This window comes from Trachemys scripta, chromosome 4 (assembly GCF_013100865.1).
Source record: "Trachemys scripta elegans isolate TJP31775 chromosome 4, CAS_Tse_1.0, whole genome shotgun sequence".
Lineage (NCBI taxonomy): Eukaryota > Metazoa > Chordata > Testudines > Emydidae > Trachemys > Trachemys scripta.
The window spans coordinates 29,980,960-30,005,431 of NC_048301.1; the positions used below are offsets into that span (position 1 = coordinate 29,980,960).

General features: G+C 40.9%; 1 protein-coding gene across 1 annotated transcript in view; it reads right to left on the reverse strand.

Annotated features, from left to right (window-relative positions):
• SLC24A4 (solute carrier family 24 member 4) overlaps positions 1-24,472 on the reverse strand; it is a 39,943-nt gene continuing 15,471 nt past the window's right edge. Inside the window, exons 9-15 of the mRNA XM_034769936.1 lie at positions 23,562-23,731; positions 21,469-21,613; positions 10,292-10,458; positions 7,617-7,731; positions 3,714-3,826; positions 2,751-2,816; positions 1-743 (exon numbers count right to left, since the gene is read on the reverse strand). Coding sequence (XP_034625827.1) covers positions 591-743; positions 2,751-2,816; positions 3,714-3,826; positions 7,617-7,731; positions 10,292-10,458; positions 21,469-21,613; positions 23,562-23,731 — 929 coding nt within the window. The 3' untranslated portion in view covers positions 1-590. The remainder of the gene's footprint in view (positions 744-2,750; positions 2,817-3,713; positions 3,827-7,616; positions 7,732-10,291; positions 10,459-21,468; positions 21,614-23,561; positions 23,732-24,472) is intronic.

Here is a 24,472-nt window from a genome sequence, read left to right on the forward strand (position 1 = left end):
AAAAAGAGAGTGATTAAATATTCAGAAATCACCAACAAAGGCTTATAAATGTCAATGCAGTTCCTCTATAAACAGAGCACTTGAAGGGGAAAAACATATGTTCACAACAGTGCATGCCATGTTATGTGCATCGGACTTTCTGGTCCTGTAGCTCCGATGCTTTAATGGAGTCAAGAAAAGTTCTGAGCCAGCCTCTTCTTCTTCCATGGACAGTAAATGTCAAAAAAAGAGAGAGGAGAGTTTATTCTAGTCTTGTTCCGATTGACTGTGGTGCATTACTGTCTGCATAAGGAGAATGAAAACCACAGCAGAACACCATGAAAATCGGACTTTTGAGTGCTCTGCATGAGATCCACAAGTTGGATGGCTGAGCAGCAATACCCAAAGAGGAAAATGCTTTGGTTGCCTTGAGCTAGCATGTTAAAAGAAAGGTTTGTTTTCCTTCCAGGTAAGTAAAAGTGCTTGTTGGATGACAAAGCAGGAAAGAAAATCAGATGACTGATGAGAAGGTAGAAATGTAAAATGTCTCCTATCATTTATAGCACAAGGAATCAAGAGTATGTCAGCCCCTCTCATGGTTGTGGCTTGTTTTAAAGATCTTCTCGGCACATTGGAAAGTTGACAAAGGTGAAGACATTAAACTCTATCAATACAGAGAAACACAGGAAAATGGCATAAAGAAACAGCACGTAGAAGCCTAGTTTCTTGTCAAGTTTCCATTTATTTACATGGATTCCACCCACCTGCAAGTATACAAAGTGTTAGTTAATGGAGTCTCAAAGGACACGAATGCTACAAGCTTCAAATGAGGTCTATTTGAATCTGCTGTCCTTAAACATGCTAAAAATGCAGTCTTGGTATTTTACAGTGTTCATTTTTTCAGATAGAGATAAGGCACATAACTGATCGAGTTAAACATGAGGGCTTAATTCTCAGCTACATTAAGGCCTCTTTACACTGCTGTAACATATAAAGCGGCCTTTAAGTGGGTGTAACTTAGGGTACGTCTACATTGCAACTGGAGGTATCCTTGGACAGACATATGAGCACTAGCTTTGATCAAGCTTGCTTGCTAAAAACAGCAGTGTAGCCATGGCAGTGCAGGTGGTGGCACAGGCTAGCGATCTGAGATGCTACGTCAGAGGTGGTGCTAGCCCATTGGGAGCTAGGTAGGAATAGCGCTGTCTCTGTCCTTGGTAACATTCAGGCAGTTAGTCCATGCTGCCATCTGCACTGCTGTGGCTGCACTGTTATTTTTTAGCATGACAATTGATCACAGCTAGCATAGGTATGTTTACACATGCTGCAGCATAGATGTACCGCAAGTGAGTGGTATATTTTCAGAACCCTTCACAGGGTCTGAGCTTAGCGAAGAGCTCTTAATGTAACTGAGAATCAGGTCCATAAGTGTATAGTTTCAACATACTCGGAGTCATGCAGCTCCCATTAATTGCTTCAGTACAGCCTAAATTATCAGAACCTTCAGTGCTGCCCCCTAGATCTACTGTGGTCTCTGGAACATTGGCCCTTACAGACGTTACTTCTTTCAACAGCTGCAGAGAAGCAGAGAATATAGTATCAAAGGCGGTCAGAAGTAATGAGAGTTAGATGGCTTGTTCCTTCATACAGACAGTTTGCCAAAATATATGCCACTCAAATTGTATTGTGCAAAGACATTGGCCAACATTTCCAAAACCTGGGTGACTGGTCTAAAGTTAGGCCCCTAAATCCACATTTAGGCTCACATTTAGTGAGAGAGTAATGTGAGTGTTCAGAAGCTTTTCCATTCAGATGACACTGCTTCAGCTGTGTCAGAAGCCTGGTCATTCTGCCCCTCAATGCCCTGTGGACACCTTTGATGATAACATTTAGTTAACCCTCCCATATCTTGCCAAACTGCTGGACAAGTGGGTGGGTGGGTGGGGGGGGGGGGAGATTTATGACACTATACAACACAACTGTTGTCTTTTAAGATATTACTTGGACATTTGCTTCCCAGTGTGGCAAAAATGAATACCAGTGATGGTGTCTACTGAGGGCTGGGCTGGAAAGAGATTATGTCCATACATGTCACTTGTGAGATGCATTGGCAAGTTAATTGTATACTGACTAGGGTCTGATTTTTGCAATACTGGTCATCCTACCACCAAATTTAGTGTGTCATTGGTACAACGCATTGGTAAGCTACAGACATGATGCAGAAATGTGAGGTCTATGGTGATGACCACATTCTCTATGTAGTCTCCGCTGAGAGTCTACAGTTTGAGAAACACTGTTAGCGAAGTGTTAATGAGGATGGATATTTACACTTTCAGAGTCTGGTTCTGCTCACACTGGGCTCAATGGGAGTTTTGCCACTGACTTCAATGCATTCCAGTGCAGGCCCTAGATGCATTGGAACTGACTTCAGACCCAAATCAATGTTTCACTTACCAGGCCCTTTGTTACAAAATAAAGGCCCAGTCCTGAGAGGTACTTAGTTAGCTCCTCCTGGGAGCCGAGGTCCTCAGTTCTCACTGAAATAAATGGGAACTGAAGGTCCTCAGTGCCCCATTGGGTGCTGAGAGCCTGATTTAATGCCCACTGATGTCACTGGTTGCTAGATAAAGTTCTATATGAACAAATGCTAGTCAGAATGGTAAGTACTTCCAGTTTCGCCTACTTTTACATGCAAAGTAAATACATGTATCAAATTATGACATGAAGTGAATACTCAACGGAGTCATATTTTAAACCACAGAAATACTTACAGTAAGAGCTACAGACCCCAGCAGAAGCACAACCGAATAGACCAGTCCCTTGCTATTTATCTTAACCTGTGAAAATTAGACATAAAAGAGAACTTTAAAATGTTTAGGACATAGTAATTGCAATAGAAAGTTAACTGCCTCTTGACTTAGAACATTCTCTATTCTATTTTAAAGTAATGTCTAAAATTTAAAATGAAAGGCTTGTCTACATGACGGGGTACTGCACTCTACAGGGGTGTGATTTCTAAAGCGCACTAATATGTTGTGCATTAATTGGCCCGCGTTGATCCTGCTCAGGTGCACTAAAGGCTTTCTAGTGTGCCTGCACTACATTAAAGTGCACTAGGGGTCTACATGGCCCAATTAATGTGCAACATGTTAGTGCACTTTAGAAATCACATCGCTTAGTGCTCATTGCTTCACTGTATTGACAAGCCCCCATTTGCAATTTTTAAATGACATAGATGTTTAATTCATGGCAAAAATTACAATAATGGGATAACAGCATGTTTAAAAGAATCAGAACAAATACGTAAATAATCAGTCTTGCTTAACTAAAACCCCTCAGCACTTGCATATTGCCTTTGGTCAATAACTCTCAAGGAGAGTAAGCCTTATTATCCTCATTTTACAAACAGGTAAACTGAGACATGGAGAGCCAGAGAGATTTGCTCAGAGTTGCACAGTGAGACAATAGCAGAGCCAGGAATAGACCCAATTGCTCATATTCTCCTGCCACCCAATACAATTAACTCACATTGAAAGCAATGGGAATTAATTGCATCTTGTGACAGGAAAATTGTTCGCACGTCTCCCTGTTCTTTGGCTAGGAAATAACCTCATGTCTTATTTAACTACTAATAAAAATGCTCAGCATTTTTACAATGTTTTCTTCTGAAAACAAAACACACAAAAACAAAAATTAAACAATTAAACAATTAAAAAATACATATATATACGTACCACTGATCCATAATCAATCAACATAGTTTGCATGCCCCATGGTACTCCAAGGCCTACTAAAATGTCAAATACATTGCTCCCTATTGTATTGGATACTGCCATATCACCAAGACCTGGGAAACAAAAAGCAAACAATAATTCTCAGGTCAAAACAACACACAGGACAAACATTCTGTAACAAGGCTGAGGAGGAGGGAGAGAGAGAGAGAGAATGACTGTTGAGCAGCTTTGCAATGTAAGATGACACTTTAAAATTAGCTAACTAAGCACTCCTGCAATCCCCACGTGGGCAATTTGCCAAGTACCTAAGATCAATACATAATTTGCGTAACATTTACATAACCTTTTAAAATAAAAAAATGCTCACAACCAATATACTTTGTGCATGTATCATCCTTGAGGGGTGAGTAGAAATTGGTGTTTGAGTTTGAAGCTAATTAAAAAAACAGGTTGATAAGCTTTGTCCTGTTTTCTCTGTAGTTTCAGGGCACAGCTGGCCAGGAGCTTCATTGTAAGAAGCTGTGTGTGGTCTGTCTTCATCTTTTGGGATGTGCTCTGGGGACGTGGGCTCTAGTTAATCTGAAAGGTGATAGTGAAAGGTGCTGAGCAGCGTGGAAGCTGAGGACAGTCAGCACTGAGCAGGATTGGGCCCTTATGTGTGTGAGCATCAACTTCATTTGCTCCAATCCCTCGGATAGAGACAAGCACCTACAAGATCTCTATCAAGCATTCTTAAAACTACAATACCCACCTGCTGAAGTGAAAAAACAGATTGACAGAGCCAGACGAGTACCCAGAAGTCACCTCCTACAAGACAGGCCCAACAAAGAAAATAACAGAACACCTCTAGCTGTCACCTTCAGCCCCCAACTAAAACCTCTCCAGCGCATCATCAGAGATCTACAACCTATCCTGAAAGATGATCCTTTACTCTCACAGATCTTGGGAGACAGACCTGTCCTCGCTTACAGACAACCCCCCAACCTAAAGCAAATACTCACCAGCAACCACACATCACTGAACAAAACCACTAACCCAGGAACCTATCCTTGTAACAAACTCCGATGCCAACTCTGTCCACATATCTATTCAAGTGACATCATCATAGGACCTAATCACATCAGCCATACCATCAGGGGCTCGTTCACCTGCACATCTACCAATGTGATATATGCCATCATGTGCCAGCAATGCCCCTCTGCCATGTACATTGGCCAAACCGGACAGTCTCTACGCAAAAGAATTAATGGACACAAATCTGACATCAGGAATCAAAATACTCAAAAACCAGTGGGAGAACACTTTAACCTGTCTGGTCATTCAGTGACAGACCTGCGGGTGGCTATATTACAACAGAAAAATTTCAAAAACAGACTCCAACGAGAGACTGCTGAGCTAGAATTGATATGCAAACTAGACACAATCAACTCCGGTTTGAATAAGGACTGGGAATGGCTGAGCCATTACAAACATTGATTCTATCTCCCCTTGTAAGTATGCTCACACTTCTTATCAAACTGTCTGTGCTGGGCTATCTTGATTATCACTTCAAAAGTTTTTTTTCTCTTAATTAATTGGCCTCTCAGAGTTGGTAAGACAACTCCCACCTGTTTATGCTCTCTGTATGTGTGTATATATATCTCCTCAATATATGTTCCATTCTATATGCATCCGAAGAAGTGGGCTGTAGTCCACGAAATCTTATGCTCTAATAAATTTGTTAGTCTCTAAGGTGCCACAAGTACTCCTGTTCTTCTTTTTGCGGATACAGACTAACACGGCTGCTACTCTGAAACCTGAAAGTTCATTTTAGAAATTTCATTTTTTAAAAACAACCCCAAACAATAATAAAATAGGAGAACAAAGTGTGAGTGGGTGGTAAGGTCACCAGAGCCTTGTTCTTACTGAATCTCTGTCTCCTGTGCTCAATATTAGCTGGTGTCTGATTTTGATACAATAATAATGGTGGCCGGATTGCTCACCCCAATTTGTTTCTCTCTCAAGTACCTGCTTAGCTATCTGTGCTACTGCCAAATCCACAAAACGTGCCAGGAAGGAGGAAAAGATCTAATATTGTTGGAAAGTGCCCTTCAAATAAGATCAGCTTTGTGGAGGAACTTTCAAGCCCATGAGAGACCTCCAACTGGATCACATGCACGACGTCTGCTCCCAAGGCCTGGCCTAACACAGTGGGACACGGTCAGTAGCGCAGACTGTCCATCCCTGGGATATCCTCGGGATTTGTGTTTATGGCAACACCTCTTGCAGCTTCCCTTCACTGTCAGGGTACACCTGCATTTGCCCTTTGGGAAACCCTTTACTAAAGTGCCACGCATGGCCCGCACATGTTACATGGGAGAATCGGGGATTCTCCATCTACCACTTCACCACGCTGTTCCTTGCCTGTACTCTCACAGCAAGTAATCTTGACCAGGTTTTTCCCTGATATGTGACGCTATTCTATTGCAAAGATTTGGCCCACAGAAATCATCGGTAAGCTACAAATAGAATATTAACTGGACTGTGGAATAACTAAACGAAGCAGATATCTTTTTTCCTCATTGATTACTCATTTAACATTTTGAGTTAAACTTAAGGTAGAAACTCTAGTGAACAGAGATAAAGTATGATAGCATTTATTTTCTGTACAGGTTCAAGCAATATGAAGGCATTACACTGATCATTTTAGCACTTTCCCCCCTGTATTTCCTCTACAGATCTACTGACTCTAATATCATACATGGAAGAAACCAATTTTAATGGGAAGTGTCCCAGAACAGTTCTTAACACAGCTGATCTATTTTTGTGAGATTTTCCTGCATGTAATTCCTAATATGAAGTGGAGAATGGATGATTTTTAATATACGATTCTTTTTTGTTAGGCATAGCCAAAACATTTAAAAACAGACTGTGTGAAATGTATAGATCTTACAGTTACAAATGAAACATTTTAAATATGTTTATGCTGTTCACATCATACAGATGTGGGTCTCTACTGGCTCCTGGTGGCTAGTTTAGGACTTCAGAATTTTTGAAGCCTGTATGCAGCCTGGAGAACAAAGAGCCATCCTTTGGCATTAAGGGCTGTAGGAGCTGAAATACTGCAAAATGCTATTATTACTATCTGCTCCTTTCTCAGTGTGATACAAATGAACACACTCATGCTTGTTTTAAGCAAAAATGGTAAAGGATGTGTCCATAAATATTTCTCATGTAAAAAAGAAAAGCTTTAAAAAAAAAAATCAAAAGCTCAGCCATGTAAATATGAGTTGGAAAAATCTTTGGCCTTTTAAATAGGAAAGTTAAATTAGACATAGTTACGGTTAATCTTTCCCTACTCAGTGTTAATATTCATAGAGCCAAAAGGAAGATGCTGGCTGTCTCTAGTTGGACAAGGAATATGTTTGAAGCAAGTTAACTTTTGTCGTGCCTTTTCCCCCCAATATCTTTCCCCATCAACTTAATCTGAAATCAATGCAAGTTTTACATGCAGCACTTAGGACACGATCCAAAAAGCAAACCCTTTTTCTATGCACCTTTTTGGTGTACAATCCTATTTTTATGGCTGATCTTTTCTAGTGTAGCTCATGTGTATGTTACATCTGTCTAATCTGACTGATCTATGCTGCATATGTGAGGTTTGGTTGCTGAATGAACTGCCAGAACATTATGCGATTTCTCCTGATGCTCCACGCCTCTTGGATGTAATAAATGGCCCATACTCGTAACCAGAGATGTAACAGGTGGGAACCATTTTTTTTTTTTACATCACCAAGCAGAGTGGGGCCCTGGTCCATGCCTGGGGCTCCTAGGTGCTATCATAATTCAAACAACAGTTTGAAAAAACTGCATATTACAGGAGCAAAGCATGAAATTGTTGGAACACTTGAACAGAAATAATACCTTGTCTTGCTACTATTAAGCTGGCCATGCAGTCTGGTACACTCGTTCCTGCAGCTAGGAAAGTAATGCCCATGATAACATCAGGGATCCCCAGAGTGTATCCAATTATAGTAACCTGCAGAGTAAGCAAAAACAGCCATTTAAAATAATTGGGAAGTCTCTTATTCTGAAACTCTGTTTCCAATACAATTGTGATTCACTCTTCACTTTAATTTCTGGATGGGGCCGTTATGACAGTTACACACACACACACACACACACACACATTTCTATAAGGAAACAAAATCGTAGCAACAATCTGACTACAAACCTCCTACTAGGGAACAATAAGTGCTTGTAGGCACAGTCTTAAGGGTTTTATGAAAGCCATTTAAAGTGCTCCACTTTATACATTTGTAACAGGATGCGCTGGCCCCTTAAGACCAGCACAGCCTGTTCTTATGTTCTGCCTGGAACAATGGAATGTTGGGTGGTTCCCAGGTCTGAAGGTAGCTGTAAAGTTGGCAGCAATGCAGGCTGGGAAGAGAGAAGAACTATAAAAGAGCTCCCTTTGCCATAGTAAGAGAATGGCTTGGGAAGAGGTGAGACCTGTTCTGAGGGTCCTAACAGAGACACTCCTGAAGGGAACAGAACATGAGTCTCTCTAGACAAATGGCCCAGATGCAGCTTTGGAAGAGCCTAGGGAGAGACAGCAGCCTGCAATGGGGATCCCAGTAAGGATGGGAGGAAGGGTCTCAAGGGGGGGGGGCGTTAAAATCCTGAAAAAGGGGCCAGAAAGAAGGCTTAATAGCCAGCCACCTAAGCAAGCCTAGGAAGTAGCCTGTGGGAAGAGTAAGAGTGAAGCCAGAACATTTGAGACTGGAGCAGGCAGCTACTTCATTGCTCAGGGGATTAGGGCTGGAGCCTGGGTAGAAAGGGTGGCATGGATTCCCATAAACCTCAGTGCTGCCACCTTGAAGTATTGTGCTGGCACTCCTATAAGAAAAGTCTATTTGTAGATCCGTGCAATCAAGGGGCTCTTTTTGGAACCCCTGCAGCCAAGGGAAAGAATTCCCACAGACTCTTAAAGCAGGCAGTGGCCCAGAAGCCAAAAGTGTTTGCTTGAATTCTTTTTTTCGTTAAGAGTTGTGGTTACCCCAGAAGGATGGAGTCTTTTTTCTAACTTAGCCAGAGGATTATATTAAGTTATCCGATCACTAAAACATTTTCCCATTGAGAGGGCAAGTAACCATGGGGACATTGAGGCATGGACGCATCTTGAAAGAGATCAGAGACACTGTTACAGCATCTCTGAACACATCCTACTTTTGGTCTTTCCACAAAACTCCCACTGTTTTCAACAGAAGTTCTGAAAGTGGAACCAGGGTAGAGAGCATGGTCTTACTGAAGTACAGATGCTATGAAGTTGTGGCAATGTGGTACATCAGGAAGGATGAATTGTTGGAATATGAATCTCTCAAACAGTTTTTGCTACATATTACAAAATCAGGGGAAGAGGGTTTTATTTTAAAATATAATACTTTAAATACTAACTTAAGGGAAAATACTGTATCCAAGTGAAAATGGAAAAATAAAATAATCCCCAAATGTCTAATATACTGACAGAGCTATCAGTATGTATCCCAGACAAGTAAAGCTGTGTCATACAACTCACAAGCCTCAAGCAAGTTATGAAGATCAGCTGCTCGTAAATGAAGATGCTTCCAAAAGGTCACACAAAACTGTTACATATTTCATTTTCCAGGGTACATATTATGAAAGAGTTAGATTTTTTCATTTTACTGATTTTTAATTGAGGAAAATATAGGCATGTGAAGGCTTTACCTACCCTACCATTGACCTACCAATCCTTCAGCAGTACTAACATAACTTCTCATTAGCTTTGCCTCTCTTTGAATAGAAAAAAGATGCCTTTTTAAACTTCTAAAAATATTTTTTTAATTACAAAGAGTCTAATTTGAGCTACTTTACTATTCATGTCTCTTCTGAGTGAAAATATACATTTAAGCTATAAAAACTGAGAGAAAATAAGAGTGAATCACCTGGACTAGCGTTTAAAGTAAGAGTGTTTATGAATGGATCATACCTGATATATCTTCATCGGAGCCTACATTTTTGCACATGTTAAGAGCAACTGAAAAGATTTATGGGTAACCTCTATGGCACTCTTATTAAGAAGGAGAATAATACTTGCGACTAATATAGTCCATTCCACCCTAAGCATTTTACACTGTATCTGATCCTGCAACCCTTACTACTCACCTGAGTTACTGTGTGAATATATTTCAAGATCAGGCCTTCGGGCTATATTTTTAAAAGTATTTGGTGCCTAAAGACACAGATAGGCACCTAGTGGGATTTTCAAAAGCACCTACGCCCTAACTCCCAATATTAGGAAGTAGGCACTGAGGAACTTTTGAAAAAAATCACACCAGGCCCCCATCTGCATCTTTAAGTGCCTACCTTTAAAAATATGGTCCAAAAGTACTGTCCAGAAGAGAGACTAGCACATAGGTCAGATATTAGAATAACTAATAGACGGCACAAATCCCAATGTGGCTACGTTCTTCTTCTTCTTCTTCACCTAAAACAAACTGGGATTGGAGTTGAAGACGTTCGTCATCTGGCCTGTACATTTCATTTCTTAAAACAAGGTTTTTGTTGCATCCACTTACCATCCACACCATAAAATAGGAGAACAAAGCAATCCACAAAGTGGATAAAATGAATGTCAGCATAAAAAAGTTCTCCCAGCGGGGTTTGCTGCAGTTTGGAATGGTACAAAAGAGCAGGAATAGCAATGGCCACGTGAAAATCCATTTGACTTTGTTCATTTTTCCATCTGCAGAGAGAAAGGAAAACAACCTATTTAACTTTCCTGTTCCTGCCGCACCAGGTCCAGTTACATATGTGTGCACACTGCGTGGATAGAGGAGAAAATAATAAATAGGCTTGGTTGCAGCTGTGCATTTTGGTTTGAGGGTCATTTGTCTCCCTTGCCCCCATGTCCGCAATTTCTGTCTCTCTTTATAATATGGCAAGTTCTGCCCTTGGATGCATGTGTAGGGTTCCCACTGATTCAAACCAGACAATGTACATACATCCAATGATGAAATTTAGCCACAATGTATTGCTCTTTTGAATTTAAAACAGAAGGATGGTAGTACTGCCCTTTCAAGGGTGTGTTATCTTACCATTAAGCCCCTCACCTGAAATAAAAAGCAAATTACAACTTTTTTTTTAAAGGAACAGTGTAAAAAATGCCCACTTCTGTGCAATATCAGTGAACATTTTTAGCGGATATAAAAACAGATGTTGGCCTTCATTCTGAGCTGTGCCTGTGAAGGATCTAGTGCTAGAGAATTTGCAAATCACAGTTTACTGTCTGCATAACAATACACTCACTCTTGCTTCACAGACAAGACATATGAAATGTCAATGTTTCAAAAGTGTGAAGTGTTGCAAATGTGCATGTAAATTTCAAGTATTGAGATCAGAGGCAAACTACAGGATTTTCACAGACCAGGGATTATATTCATATTCCTTGAGACATTTTTCAAGCATTCTACAAGTTTGTTTTTCAGGCTGACAAATGAGGGGTACAGTCAAGTGCCCTTGATGTAGTTTTATTTTGGATATAATTAAGCTAGCAGGGGATTTCTTGATGCTTGAAACAGTATAAATGCCCTGATCATTGTGTGTGCAAGATCTATACAAATGTGCTGTTTTGAAACAGATGGATAGTCACACTAAAGGAAAAGAATAAAAAAACAGATACATCTCCACTGTAGTCAGAGTTACACCACTGTAAAACTGGTGTAAGTGAGACCAGAATCTGGATCAATGTCCCTCGATGCATTCTTTAATGAAGCAAAAATTAGTTGTAGAGAGAGCAACAAACAATATTATGCTGCCTTCAGCTTTAAAAGATAGTAGTAATGCTGAAACTCCAGCTTTCCAATGCTTACATGAGCCTGCGCTGCAATGAAGACAGCTGGACCAATGCTTTGTAATAGGGATTTCTATTTTTTGTCACAGAAGAGCTATTCATTTAGGCCTTGATTTAGCAAAACTAGTGGAAAGTCAATGTGAACATTCATGGTTTAGCACAGGGATCTCAAACTCAAATGACTATGAGGGCCACATGAGGACTAGTACATTGGCCCGAGGGCCGCATCACTGACACACACACACACACACTGCCCCCGGCCCCGCCCCCACTCCACGCCTTCCATGAGGCCCCGCCCCACCTTTTCCCACCCCTTCCCTGCCCCCATTTCAACCCCTTCCCCAAAGTCCCTGCCCGAATTCCGCCTCCTCCCTCCCCCTATTCCAACCCCTTCCCCAAATCCCTGCCCTTGCCCCACCTCTTCTCTGCCTCCTCCCCTAAGCGCACGGCTCCCCACTCCTCCCCCTTCCTCCTGGAAAGCGCTAAGCACAGGCGGGAAGTGCCTGGAGGTAGGTAGAGGAGCAGGGACACTGCACGCTGGGGAAGGGGAGTGCCAAGGGAGGGGAGCTTGGCGGCCGCAGGAAATAACTCCGCAGACCACGTGTTTGAGACCCCTGATTTAGCATGTCCTTAAGTGCTTTGTTGATTCAGGACCTTAAGTAGGATCCCTGTCAGGGTACATGCCCTCAACAAAGAAAATGAAAGACAGCAACTGCAAATGCCATACTTGTTATCTAGCAATACAGGGATCTCTTCTTACCCATGCAACAGGGAAAACATACCAGCCTGATTCAACTCTAGTGTAAATCAGGTCTAAGACCAACGTAGTGTTCCACCAGTGAGAGATCAGAATCAGGTCCTTATTTTTTCCAGTAATTTAGTGAGACAGTTGCCCACTCATCCTGCAGTTGGAGGATTTTTGCTTCATTAAAGAAAGCATCCGGAAACATTGATCTGGATTCTGATCTAACTTACACAAGTTTTACGCTGGTGCAACTGACTAACATAGAGTTACTTGTGAATTATACTAGTGTAGCTGAGAGCAGAATAATTCCTGTCTTGTTTAAAGTATTTTAATCTTTTTCAAATCCATATGCTCTGCACTGTATATAAGAAGCTTTGGGAGCCGAACATTCCAAAGAGACAGTGCTACAATAAAAAGTCTTATATTAATTTTTAATATATTCCTCTAATGCTACATGCCCCTATTTCCTCACAAAGGAGCTTTACAAACTTTACACTTGCAGGAATCACTTTCCCATTAAATTGTAGCCATCTCTAGGTGAAAGATAATAGGTAAACAACACACAGCACAACAGTGATGAGAAGGGAATATTGGTCAAAGCCCTACTTTAAAAAAAGTGTCATAAGATTTGCAATATCCACATATAGCAGACAGGAACTCAGTTTTAAAGTCTCACCCCAAAACCCCACACTTGGTAAACCACACGGTGTGATGCTGGCAGACCAGGTGCCAGCTCATGCCAAAGTCCCCATGTCTCAACTGAACACTGACAAATACATAGCTGGAATCAGTTTGGCTCGCCTGTGTGTTAGTATTGTTAAACCAGGTGTTAGAATGATAAGAATGTGTTTAGACTTTATTGAATGCATGTGAGTTGCTGCATGCATTAATCTCACTTGTAACATCTGTATCTCATATTGTAAGACAATATTTGAGTGGTTGTATTGTGAGCCTCTGTGACTATGTAAATCACCAGACAGGAGAGAGACATTAAATTAGTGTGAAGGGCTGCTCATCAACAGAAGGTTTTACATCCTTCCCAACAGGAAAGGTCCATCAACACCAGATGTTAAGAAGATAAAATACTTTGTTCTTCTGCTCTTCCCCCTCTCCCCCCCCCCATGAAGATGAGTCATGCAAGTTGATTCCCCTGCCATCCCCCATCAGCTGAGTTTGCAGCTCAGAGCACATGTCAGAAGGGGGATAAAAACCCCAAACAAAAGGAACTAGGTATCTTTATGCTGCTTGGTCTGGGGTGGGGGGGGAGGGAAAGGGATCCCCAGCTGTGTAGCCTGGGTTAGCCCTAAAGAATATATAGACCTTGCTGAACATAGAGGCTTCTATTACCTTTTGAAATTTAAGATTGTAACTCATTTGTGTGTATATGTTTACCTGCTTTCACCTTGTAAATAACTGTTTCGTTTTCCTATTTCACAAATCTCTATATAGTTTATTACTGAATTGGCTACCATTGTTGTCTTTGGTGTGAGATCTAAAGTGCCATTGACCTGGGGTAAGTGACTGGTCCTTTGGGACTGGGAGTAACCTGAATATTGCTAAGTATCAGAGGGGTAGCCGTGTTAGTCTGAATCTGTAAAAAGCAAGAAGTCTTGCATCTGAAGAAGTGAGGTTCTTACCCACGAAAGCTTATGCTCCCAGTACTTCTGTTAGTCTCAAAGGTGCCACAGGACCCTCTGTTGCTTTTTACTGAATATTGCTGTGATTCTTGATGTAAGGGATGATTTATCACAAAGGTATGCTCACCTGTGTGGTGAGACAGATTGGAGTACCAAGGGGACTGTCTATGGCTCCATGTTTAGGCTCTTATAGTACCTGAGGAGTTTACACTTGACAATTGGCTGGCAAACTAAGTATAGAATTCACAGCCAATTTGGGGTTTGTGCCCTGGTTCCTAACAATCTGCCCTGAGGCTGGTCCTCACATTCTTGAGTCGCTGCAGGCAGCGTTACACGTGGAACTCTGTTTTATCTAGCTTAGATGGGCCAAAGGCTGTGATGACACTGCCAGGAATCAAATGCACTGTTGGAGCTCAGGTATTTCAAACTTGATATCCAGGCCATTGAATCATTTCTTCTGGGAATGAAGGAGGAGCAGGTAAGTAGGAAGAGTGCATTATTCAGTGTATTACTGTGTAACTTAAATTAGGGACTGCCAGACAGCGTCAAACAATGGTCCATCTACTCTGGTATGCTCTCGGACAGTGACTTGTACCAAATGCTTTAGAGCAGGGGTTCTCAAACTGGGGGTCGGGACCCCTCAGGGGGTCGTGAGGTTATTACATGGGGGGGTCATGAGCTGTTAGTCTCCACCTCAAACCCTGCTTTGTCTCCAGCATTTATAATGATGTTAAATATATTTAAAAGTGTTTTTAATTTATAAGGGGGGTTGCACTCAGAGGCTTGCTATGTGAAAGGGGTCACTAGTACAGACGTTTGAGAACCACTGCTTTAGAAGAAAGTGTCAAAATCCTCAAAAAAGGACAATTATGGAGGAAGCTTCTTTCTAACCCCAGGTAGTTAGTGGTGGAAACCAGAGTCTCGAAGCATGAGTGTTGACACCTCTTATAAATGTTTATCCCAATTGGTGATACTACAGATATTCTTACTAATTCACATAAATCTCAGCTGTAGGGCTGGTTGAGAAACAGGAAAGATTTTGTAGACCTTTCTGCAATTTCTTCCTGTTTTTGTTTGAAATTTTGAAACTTGAAGAAAAAATGCTGACCATCCCTACTCTAGTCCTTTTTTGATTTCTATCAAGCATTTCGCTTCAGTGTGACTGGTGGCAATGAATTCCACTGGTTAATTATAAATTGATTCAGATCCTCAGCTGGTGTAAATCAGAGTAGCTCTACTGAAATCAATCGAGTTGGGCCCGTTTACACCAATTGAGGAGCTGGCACTGTTGGTGTGTTTGCTTTTTAAAAAGTGTTTCATTTTATCAGTTTCAAAATTTGTTACTTTAACTTTTTAAACAAAACAGTCTTTTTCCACTAATGAAAACGGATTTTAAGTTCCCTTTCTCCTGGGTCCTAATTACGCTTTATAATTTACAGCTGAGATTTAGGACTAATCATCATCAGTAATATTTAATTCAAATTTTGATCTTAAGTCATGTAGTAATGAGGAGTGTACAGCTCCATGTAAGAGCTCTTGTACTAACCCAAGCAAGAAGTATAATTCTGCAACAAAATGATGTTATTCTCAAGGGCAAAGGATTGATTGGACTAGTGTATGAAATTTAGTGTATGTAAATTAGCCAATCAGCCTAATTTGTTTCTAAGAGTCTACTGCATGCTAGGCACTTAACAAATGAATATGTTATAAATGTTACATCCCTACTGTGGTACCGATCATGGAAGCCAGAGACACAACCCAAAAGGTTCAGTCTAGAGCTGGTCAGGAATTTTATGTTTGAATGTTTTTTTCATCGAAAATTCGCTTTTAGAATTTCAGTTTTTCAGAGTTTGATCTGCAAAACTGTCAGGTTTTTATTTTTCATCCTAAATTGGAAAATTGTATCCAAAACCTCAAAAGTTTCTGTGGGATGAAAATTCTGTTTTCCCTGCCAGTTCCACTTCCAACAAACAGATCTTTATTACAGCCTCTCAGAGATCACTCTGCCTGCACCACGACTGGATCCAGCATGTTACACTTCCCAGTACATGCCATGACTGGGTTTCTTAAAAGCACAGTCTACTACAATGAAGACAGATAAATTCTTCATGCCAGGGACCAACAAAGACAAATTCTGCTGTCCATTACAATGGAGTTACTCCAGATCTACAAAGGAGGGAATGCAACAAAAATAAAGAAGTTATTGAGTGAGATGTTCAGTATATCTGTTAGTTCCACTGTTTGTTTGATTTTTCTTATTACTGTCTAATTTGTTACCCCTTCTTTGAGCAGAGAACAGGCTTCCTATAGCTTTTTCTTTTAAAGCAATGGATAAATCATAAGTGCTACTTAAAAGAAAGTCATAACCTGTTACTTCTCCATCCCTTAATGTGGGCCTTTGGATTAAAAATTACAAATATAAATCCAGTCACAACAGGGACCAACATCTTTCTTACCAAGGAGGAGGACAATTGGCAAACACAGACATTTTCCTGTCTAATTTATGAAAAATCAGTCTATATTTTGTATCATGTGAATCGGCACAGACATCTGTGCTGTGATAGATTGGCTGAGCCTCTGGAGGTTTTTTGCCTTCCTCCGCAGCATGGGGCAGGGATCGCTAGCAGGAGGGTCTCTGCCAATTGAAGTCACTAAAACACAGGATTGGGGACTTCAACAGCAGAGTCCAGGGAAGGGGTAGGGACGGTTTTGTGGCCTGCAGCATGCAGGGGGTCAGACCAGATGATCATAATGGTCCCTTCTGACCTTGAAGTCTATGAATCTATGAGTCTAACAGCAATCCAAAGTCTGATTGCAAACAGAGAGACACATATGCAGCCCAAAAGGGAAACAGAATTTTCGTCACAACGTATTACTTTTAGGTACCTTTGTCTTGTGGTTATAGCTCTGTTCAGTTGGTGGGTTACCAATGGAATGACCTAGAGCAACATTAAATCTGCAAGCTTTTGTTCCAAACCTGTCTGTTTTTAATATTGTCTTTCAAGATGCCAGTGCCATAGGATAATGGGTAGGATTTGCTAACCTCCTTGAACAGTAGCTCTATCTTTTTAGTTCTGGAAAAAAATTCTTATCTTCACAAACATAATATTTCATTATAGTGAATTTAGGAACCATCCTGTGCAACAAGGAATTCTCAATTTCCATTAGGTCAATGGGAGTTCAAAACAATCCACACTTTTACAAGAGGCTTGAAGATGTGGCAATAAATGGGATTTAACTACGTGCTTACAGCTAAGCATGTGTTTAAGTGCTTTTTCTGAATCGGGGCTCTAAAAAGGCAGCTAAACTGTGCAAGGGCTCTTACACATCAGCTCATTCTCAAGATATGCCAACTCAATCTCAGTCTGATGTACTCCAGCATTTCTTAACAATGCTGCTCCAAAGGATTCACAAGGACACCTCCCCTGCAAGGTCAAGTGAGCCATCTCCATAACTGTATACCTGGCCTCCACCTGCCCAGGAAATGAAATAATCCGGTGGTCATTCCTCAACTCAGTCTCTCCACACTTAACACTGAGCACTGCCTTCCCTTCCTAGATCATTCTGTCTTAAATGGGCACTGACAGACCAGAGGGCATTCTGTCTTTAAAACCATCCTGAGGAACAACAATTTATTAGTTTGTGCACAATCTACAGGGCTGAGCTGACTTTAAATGCTATTTTAACAACCCCAGTTTGTTATTTAACAACCCCAGTTTGAATAAAAGGGATTTAAGTAGCTGTGATCTTGGGGGGAGGGGGAGGGGGAGACTATACTTTTTTTCTTTTTATACTTTTATAAACTGAATATTTTTTTAAAAAAAGTTAGTTGTAATAGGGCTTTAACTGTCTCACTCGTCACATTTTTTAGCCCATGTGCTGTTTCCAGTCTACTTTATATTAACCAAACAGCAAAGTGTCAGATGAGCCTCAGTTCTTAAGAGCTAATTGTCCAAATGTTAACCTGCAGATCAGGAGAGATCAAGGTACTCTCTTTTTAGGGAGAACGGTTACTTTTCCATACAAGCCAAAGCCAAAATCTGGTAGTATAATAATCCCTTCCACAGTGGCTGCTGCTGTTGTCCTGCGTTTCAAGATGGGCCTGAACCAAACCTGGAACCGCTCTGAAATTTGGGGTCTTTGAAATTCAGTCTAGGATCCTGCCTGTATTTTGTAGCTTGAGACTATCTTTACTTCCTTCACGTAACTCTCCCTTTACTCCCAATTCCCATGCCCGAAAGCCTTAGTTCTATGACAGAACCCACCACTGAGGGGGCACCACACATAACAGGGAGTAGATCTTTAAGACAGTACATTCAAACGCAGCATTACTCTGAGGTAGATTAAACTGCACTTACATCTATTTCAGAAGAAAGATGTTCTGACAAAAGTAACCATGGTGTGCAACTTGAAGAAGCAAATCAAAACCAAAAAAAGATGTGACTATAGAACAGCAGAAAAAAGTTTAGACCAATCCTTGGCCATCTTAACTGGGGCGCTAAAAAAAAAAAATTAATTAAAGTGAATTCCCTACTTTGCAAACTGCAAGCACCTAACTTGGAAAGTCCTTTCAGTGTCTATTCTTCCTTGTGCTCTTTATAGTACAGAAAGAATACATGAACTTCTGATCTTTAGAAAATGTATGTTCCTTATTCCTGGCCTGAAAACGCATCAAAAGATAGACAGAGGGGATGCTGGGAAACTGTCTGAAAATTACCTTTCTCCCTAAAGCTATTTTCAAATGTCAGATTTTTTTAGGCTGCTGATTGTACCATGACTCTTAAACAACAACAAAGCATGGTGTTGTTTCTTTACATTTTCCCAATGTTATTGAAGTGGGTGCTTTCGAGAGCAAAAAATAACAGAATTCTCCCTCAGAGTATGTGAGCTGAGCAATAAGCATCCAAGCAATAGATAATCATCCCCAGACAAAAGGGGAGTAAGAAAAGCTGAAAATAATGATGAGGATTTTAAATATCTAGTCCCTCTGCTCTTATGTAAACTCTTCCAGTTCTAGCTGAACTTTTGCTCTATCGTAGTCTGAAGTGTCTCATCACCTATTCCACTCCGGCCTGTTGGGCCTCAATTATCCGAAAAACATTCTTAATAAATTCAGAAAGACTGCCTTAAAACAATGCCAATGGCATAACTTGCAGCCCACCTGGCATTGGCCAATGTCGGTAGACAGTATACTGGGCTAGATGGACCTTTGGTCTGACCTGGTACGGCCTTTCTTATGTTCTTATGTCCTCAGTTCAAATCCTTATGCTACCATGAATATTGTAGGACACAGGAAGCCTTAGGCGGATCTTTTCCCCCCACTCTCATTTACAATCAAATCTCCTGGGTACTGAACAAAGCCAAAAATGATAAAACTTCCAGCCACCAGAAGAGTTATTTATTGTAGTAGTAGTAAAGCTTTAGGCTCTGGGTAATATTTCCCCTGTGCTCAGGTTCTGCTCTGTGCAGAAATATGAAATGAAAGACGGGACCGTGATGCTCCAAACAAAACTGGTAGCAAAGAATGTACTTAAAATATCTAGATTAAAAATTATCTTTACAAACATGACCATTCACGCTTGTGTTTATAATTATCTGTTTAAGTTCACAGTGATTTTAAATTGTCACATTAGCATGGTCATGTGCGTCCATATGTGTAAATAAGCTCAATTTATTCTGCTGTACAAACAGTAAAAAAAACACTCTGTATAAATGCACTCGTTTGTTGCCATCAATCCATCTAACAGGTGCGTTTCTCTAGCAGATCAGCTGTCTACGACGTTTTATCTTCACGGGAGAACAGGTATTTATTACATAATGGATTCCAATAATAGTGCACACTATCAGTTCCAATAATAGTGCACACTGCAATAAATGTGAAAATATATAGTTTCAACCAATCTTTCTTCACACATCATCTCTTTCAGTGGGCTCCAGTATTTCCTAAAATCAACAGCATTTCTGCTTTGATCATTAACATTTTAGAAATGGGGCCTCACAGAAATCAAAGAGCATTCTCAACTCTTTAATGCTCAACATCTAAAATTCCTCCTTCAGTTTCAACAGGAGTTGGCATTATTTTTCACTGTATAGAAATGTTTTTTTCTGCTGTGTTGTGGAAAATTGACCACACAGTTGATTTTGGATCAAACAGCCTGAGGCTCCTTTATTGATCAATCAAACATGCATGCATGGATGAGTCAGCCAAGGCAGCCGAACCCCCCCGACAGATAAAATACGGGAGCTTATATAGGACAAAACCACGATTAGTAATACATACTTTCTTATCAACATTATTGCCATATTTGGAATACAATATCCATAAAAGGGAATATAGCATAGCAAGCTTTCCTGTTATTCTTAGTTTGCCCTTTGTGGTTTCTTGCTCTGTCACCTGACATCTATCAATCATAGTCTGTTACAAGGTTAATTCTACTTTTATAATTTCTACAGTTAGTTCTGCTTTTATGATTTCTGTCTACCTTCTCCTTTTATCCCTCCCCCCCTTTTCTCCTTCCTCCAGGCCACACATACAGTTCACCTGACCATACATACAGTTCACTTGACCAAAGTTTAGGCCTTAGTCCATTTTTCCTCCACAGCTGTTAAACAGCTGTTGTGCATCACCCCAGATGTGGCTACATTTCAGTGGCAGGCGAATTAATCCCTTCTATATGATCTGTAGAGCATTTTGAAATGAATCAACAGAATCAACATATAAAGTACTATGTAAATCATCATGATAACACTTTTCCTGTATATAGCCCCTTTCATCAGAGGATTTCAAAGTGGTTTCAAAAAGTGGGTAGTATAAGTCACTTTTTACATATGAGAACCAAACATGTATATAACCATGAGGGCCTGTGTTTCCACTTGTTATTCTCAGGGCCGGCTCCAGGCACCAGCTTAAGAAGCAGGTGCTTGGGGCGGCCAAGGAAGAGGGGCGGCACGTGCGGCAATCACAGCTTTTTTTTTTTTTTTTTGCTTGGGGCGGCAGACATACTGGAGCCGGCCCTGGTTATTCTGAACCTCTTTTAATTCCTTCTCCTCCAAAAAGGCTTTCTGCCCTGTCTTTAACATACATGTGTGCACCAGCTTACCTTTCATCAGGAGGCCAATGTAAATAATTAATCCAAGGCTATTATTGGGGGTGTGCTGATTAGATTGCAGGTTATGTATTTAGTCCCCTCTTCCAACAACCACAGTTATATATCCAGCCCAACCCTGGAGAACTCCAGATCAGTCTTGAGTTCTTACCCGAGATCTCCACTCAAGCAGCACCTTCACCACTTCTGCACATGGCAATTGGAAATCAAAGGCCTGAACCTAACAATGGCCCGTTTTCATTTAATGTGACCTCCAGTTGGGTTTTATTGTCATTCAACCCTAGCAAAACAATTTCAAATCAATTGCATAGTTCCACCTGACTCTTGATTGTCTCTACAACCCATTTTTTGGCATTTTAATTCCATTTTGTTGTTCATTGTTTAGCATCCTCATTCTCTTGAAGATCAAACCTACCTGGTGCTGAAAAGGGAGACGCGTTTTCATGCTCATTCTCCTCCTCTTGATTTTCCACAATGATGTTCCCGTTTTCAATATTTTCATGTTTCCCATTGTGAAGCGTTTTGCTTGTGCCATTGGCAGAGTGGATCAGTCGCTGACGCTGCACAGGAACACAGACCAAAAAACCAAAGTAATCTTTGAAAAACTCTTAACTTTGCTAATCTTATTCACTTGGTCAGTTCTGTTCTTTCAACCCCTACCACCTTGGAGGCCCGGATCAAATTCTCAAATGAATCCTATTTTAGCACAGAGTAATGAACATGGCTCATTTGGAAGCATTTCTCACCTATGTCTTCAGGCCTCAAGCCAGAAGTTGGGCTCATACCCAGTGGTGATGCTGCAGTGCTGTACTCCCGGGACTGCTGCACTATCAGAGGTGCTGTCCTTCAGATGAAACATTAACTGAGGTCACTTCTGCCCGGCTTCAATTCCTTCCCCAGCCAGTCCCCCCAGGTAGAATTTAAAGATGCCCCCAAGTAGAATTTAAAGATCCTGTGACACTTTTCAAAAAGGGTGAGGATTAGCCCTGCAGCATCCCTGGTCTGATTAAACATGAGGGTTGTCCATTGCTTTTGTGGCGCACATGTTGCTATGCTCATTGCACTACAGTAGCTACAATGGTTGCTATTCCAAATAAATATTCACCACACAATGAGAGCTGGGACACTGCACTAATTTCATACATTTTGGAAAGGCATGAGCTGTGCTATCTTAGGTGGAATGATGCAATAACTATTGGCAAGTGCTGTCTTTTTTAATGGCAGCTGTTCCAACTCACTTGAAAGTGCTTTACAATACCTTGAACATGAAAGGTGCTGCCAGCATCTGAAACAATTCTAAGCCTAATGTAACTGAAAAGGGAATTGAAAATAGAGAGAACTCAAATCCACAATACGTTGCCAAACTTTGGTGGTTTGCATACAGTGGAACCCACATCCAAACCACTTCTGGTTTGGGGTTTAGTTTTGCAAACTAAAAATGCCAGCTTTCTGGCCATTTCACTACTCAAAAATACTTTCTTATGGATCAGCTAATTGGCTGGAAAGCAACCCAGTTGCTGCTAAGTGGTTTAGCTGAACTTCTCCCACTCCTTGTACTGCACCACAGAGCTCACTTTCTAAAAACATATTTGTGTATGGTTGTTAGTTGGATTCCCCCCCCCGACCCCAAACATGCGGAATTTCTGCTAAACTGCCATGGACTGTTCACAGTGTGCTATAGTCCTGGGAGCTGTGTTATCTCCTCTATGTTATTGGAACTTGCAAGAACCTATTTTTCCTATACTTGTAAATCCCAAAATAAAAAGCCCTTCGCTTGGACTTCATGTTACTCAGAAACAAAGGATGAAATCCTAGCTCCACTGAAGTCAATGGGGTTTTGCCATGGACTTCATTTAAGCTCAGGACCTTGTTGTTTGACCATTCTCAGGACTTTTGTTGCAGGGTTATGTGAAAGACAGGGTTATGTGTCTCGTGGTGACAACATGTTCACTGAGGGCTAATCCGAGCCTGTCTGAAGAAAACGTCCCTTGTGAAAAGTTTGATCTGCTTTCCCCTTTGTTATATATAACTCAGGACTATAAAGGTTAAACACATTAGGCAAATGTCTGATGTGATTTGAAGCTCTGTCCAACTATTAAAATAACTAATAAGATCCTATGGTTGATTTATCTATTATGTTATCTTCCCTCAGTTCACTACTCTTATAAGTGCTCAAATGCAATTCCAGTGGCTAAACGAAAAAAATCCATCTTCTTCTAGCAAGAGGAGCTTCTTAATCTTTACTCCCCTTGTACCTTCAAGGGCCCCCCTTCCATAGTAACCTACCCTTCAGGGAAAAGGTATGACGCCTATCATCCTGTCCTAGGCACCAATCAGTATAGTCACTAGAAAGTGACTTAAGTCTCCGCTGCCCTAGGAGCTGAGTTGGAGAGTCAACCTATGATTCCAACACCAAAAGCATCTCTATAAAAGAACACTGAGTGGGAAAGTGGTCCTTTGGCAAACCCCCTTCAAAGCACTCATTTGTTATTCTCTTAGTGAACTTACCTCGTTAATAATAAGCCTGCTTGCCATCCGCAGTCTGGTTCTGGGTCCAAATTTATTTGTAATCATTATTCGTAAGCCAGCTTCAGGGAAGCGGAATTTCGGGGGACTGGAGCAGATGATCTCATCCACCATCACCACCGGGTTTTTGCCATATTGCTGCTTTCCCTTCACTAGTGATCACAATGCCAAGAGTTAGTTGGGAAATTCATTTCACCTGGCTTCCCTTTGCCGAGAGTTGCCCCATTGTGACTCATGCAAGGGATCACATTTACCTGAGTTCTTGAATTTGCTAGCAACAATCCCACAGTGTTTCTTGAGCCTCACAAATTTGATCATCATTGGCTCTCCCTCTCTACCTGATTCAGATCATGTGTTGAAGGGGGTTTTCACTATCTTGAGTGAAATAGGTTGGTATGGTTCTCATCTAGCCATTCATACTGGGACACCATTTTTCTTTGTTTACAGACCATCACCATTCATCATGGGTTAGCAAGCTTTGGGACCATCATGGGACCACGCACAATTGAGAGAGCATATACAGCTCTTTGAAAACTGTAATGCTATCCAGTTTGCTTAAGGTGCTTAGCAGCTGTGCAGCCTGCTGCCTCTTCTAGAGCCCTGTCAGGGTCCCTTAGTGTTGGGTTCCCCGTCCCTGCAGAACTTCACTTTAATTGAATAGAATATTAACAATATCTCTAACAATATGGGATTTCAAACTATCCAAATTTAACACAATTACTTCTGGATAATTGTTACAATTGATCCTTTCACACAAAGGAACTTTAAAATTATACAAAGGTAAGAGTTGTGGTATGGTATTACAATAATAAAATGCACTAAATTATACTAGGAGTCAATACAAGTGTAATCAAAGGCTTCTTAAACTTCACAAATCCATGCCAGTATTTCCA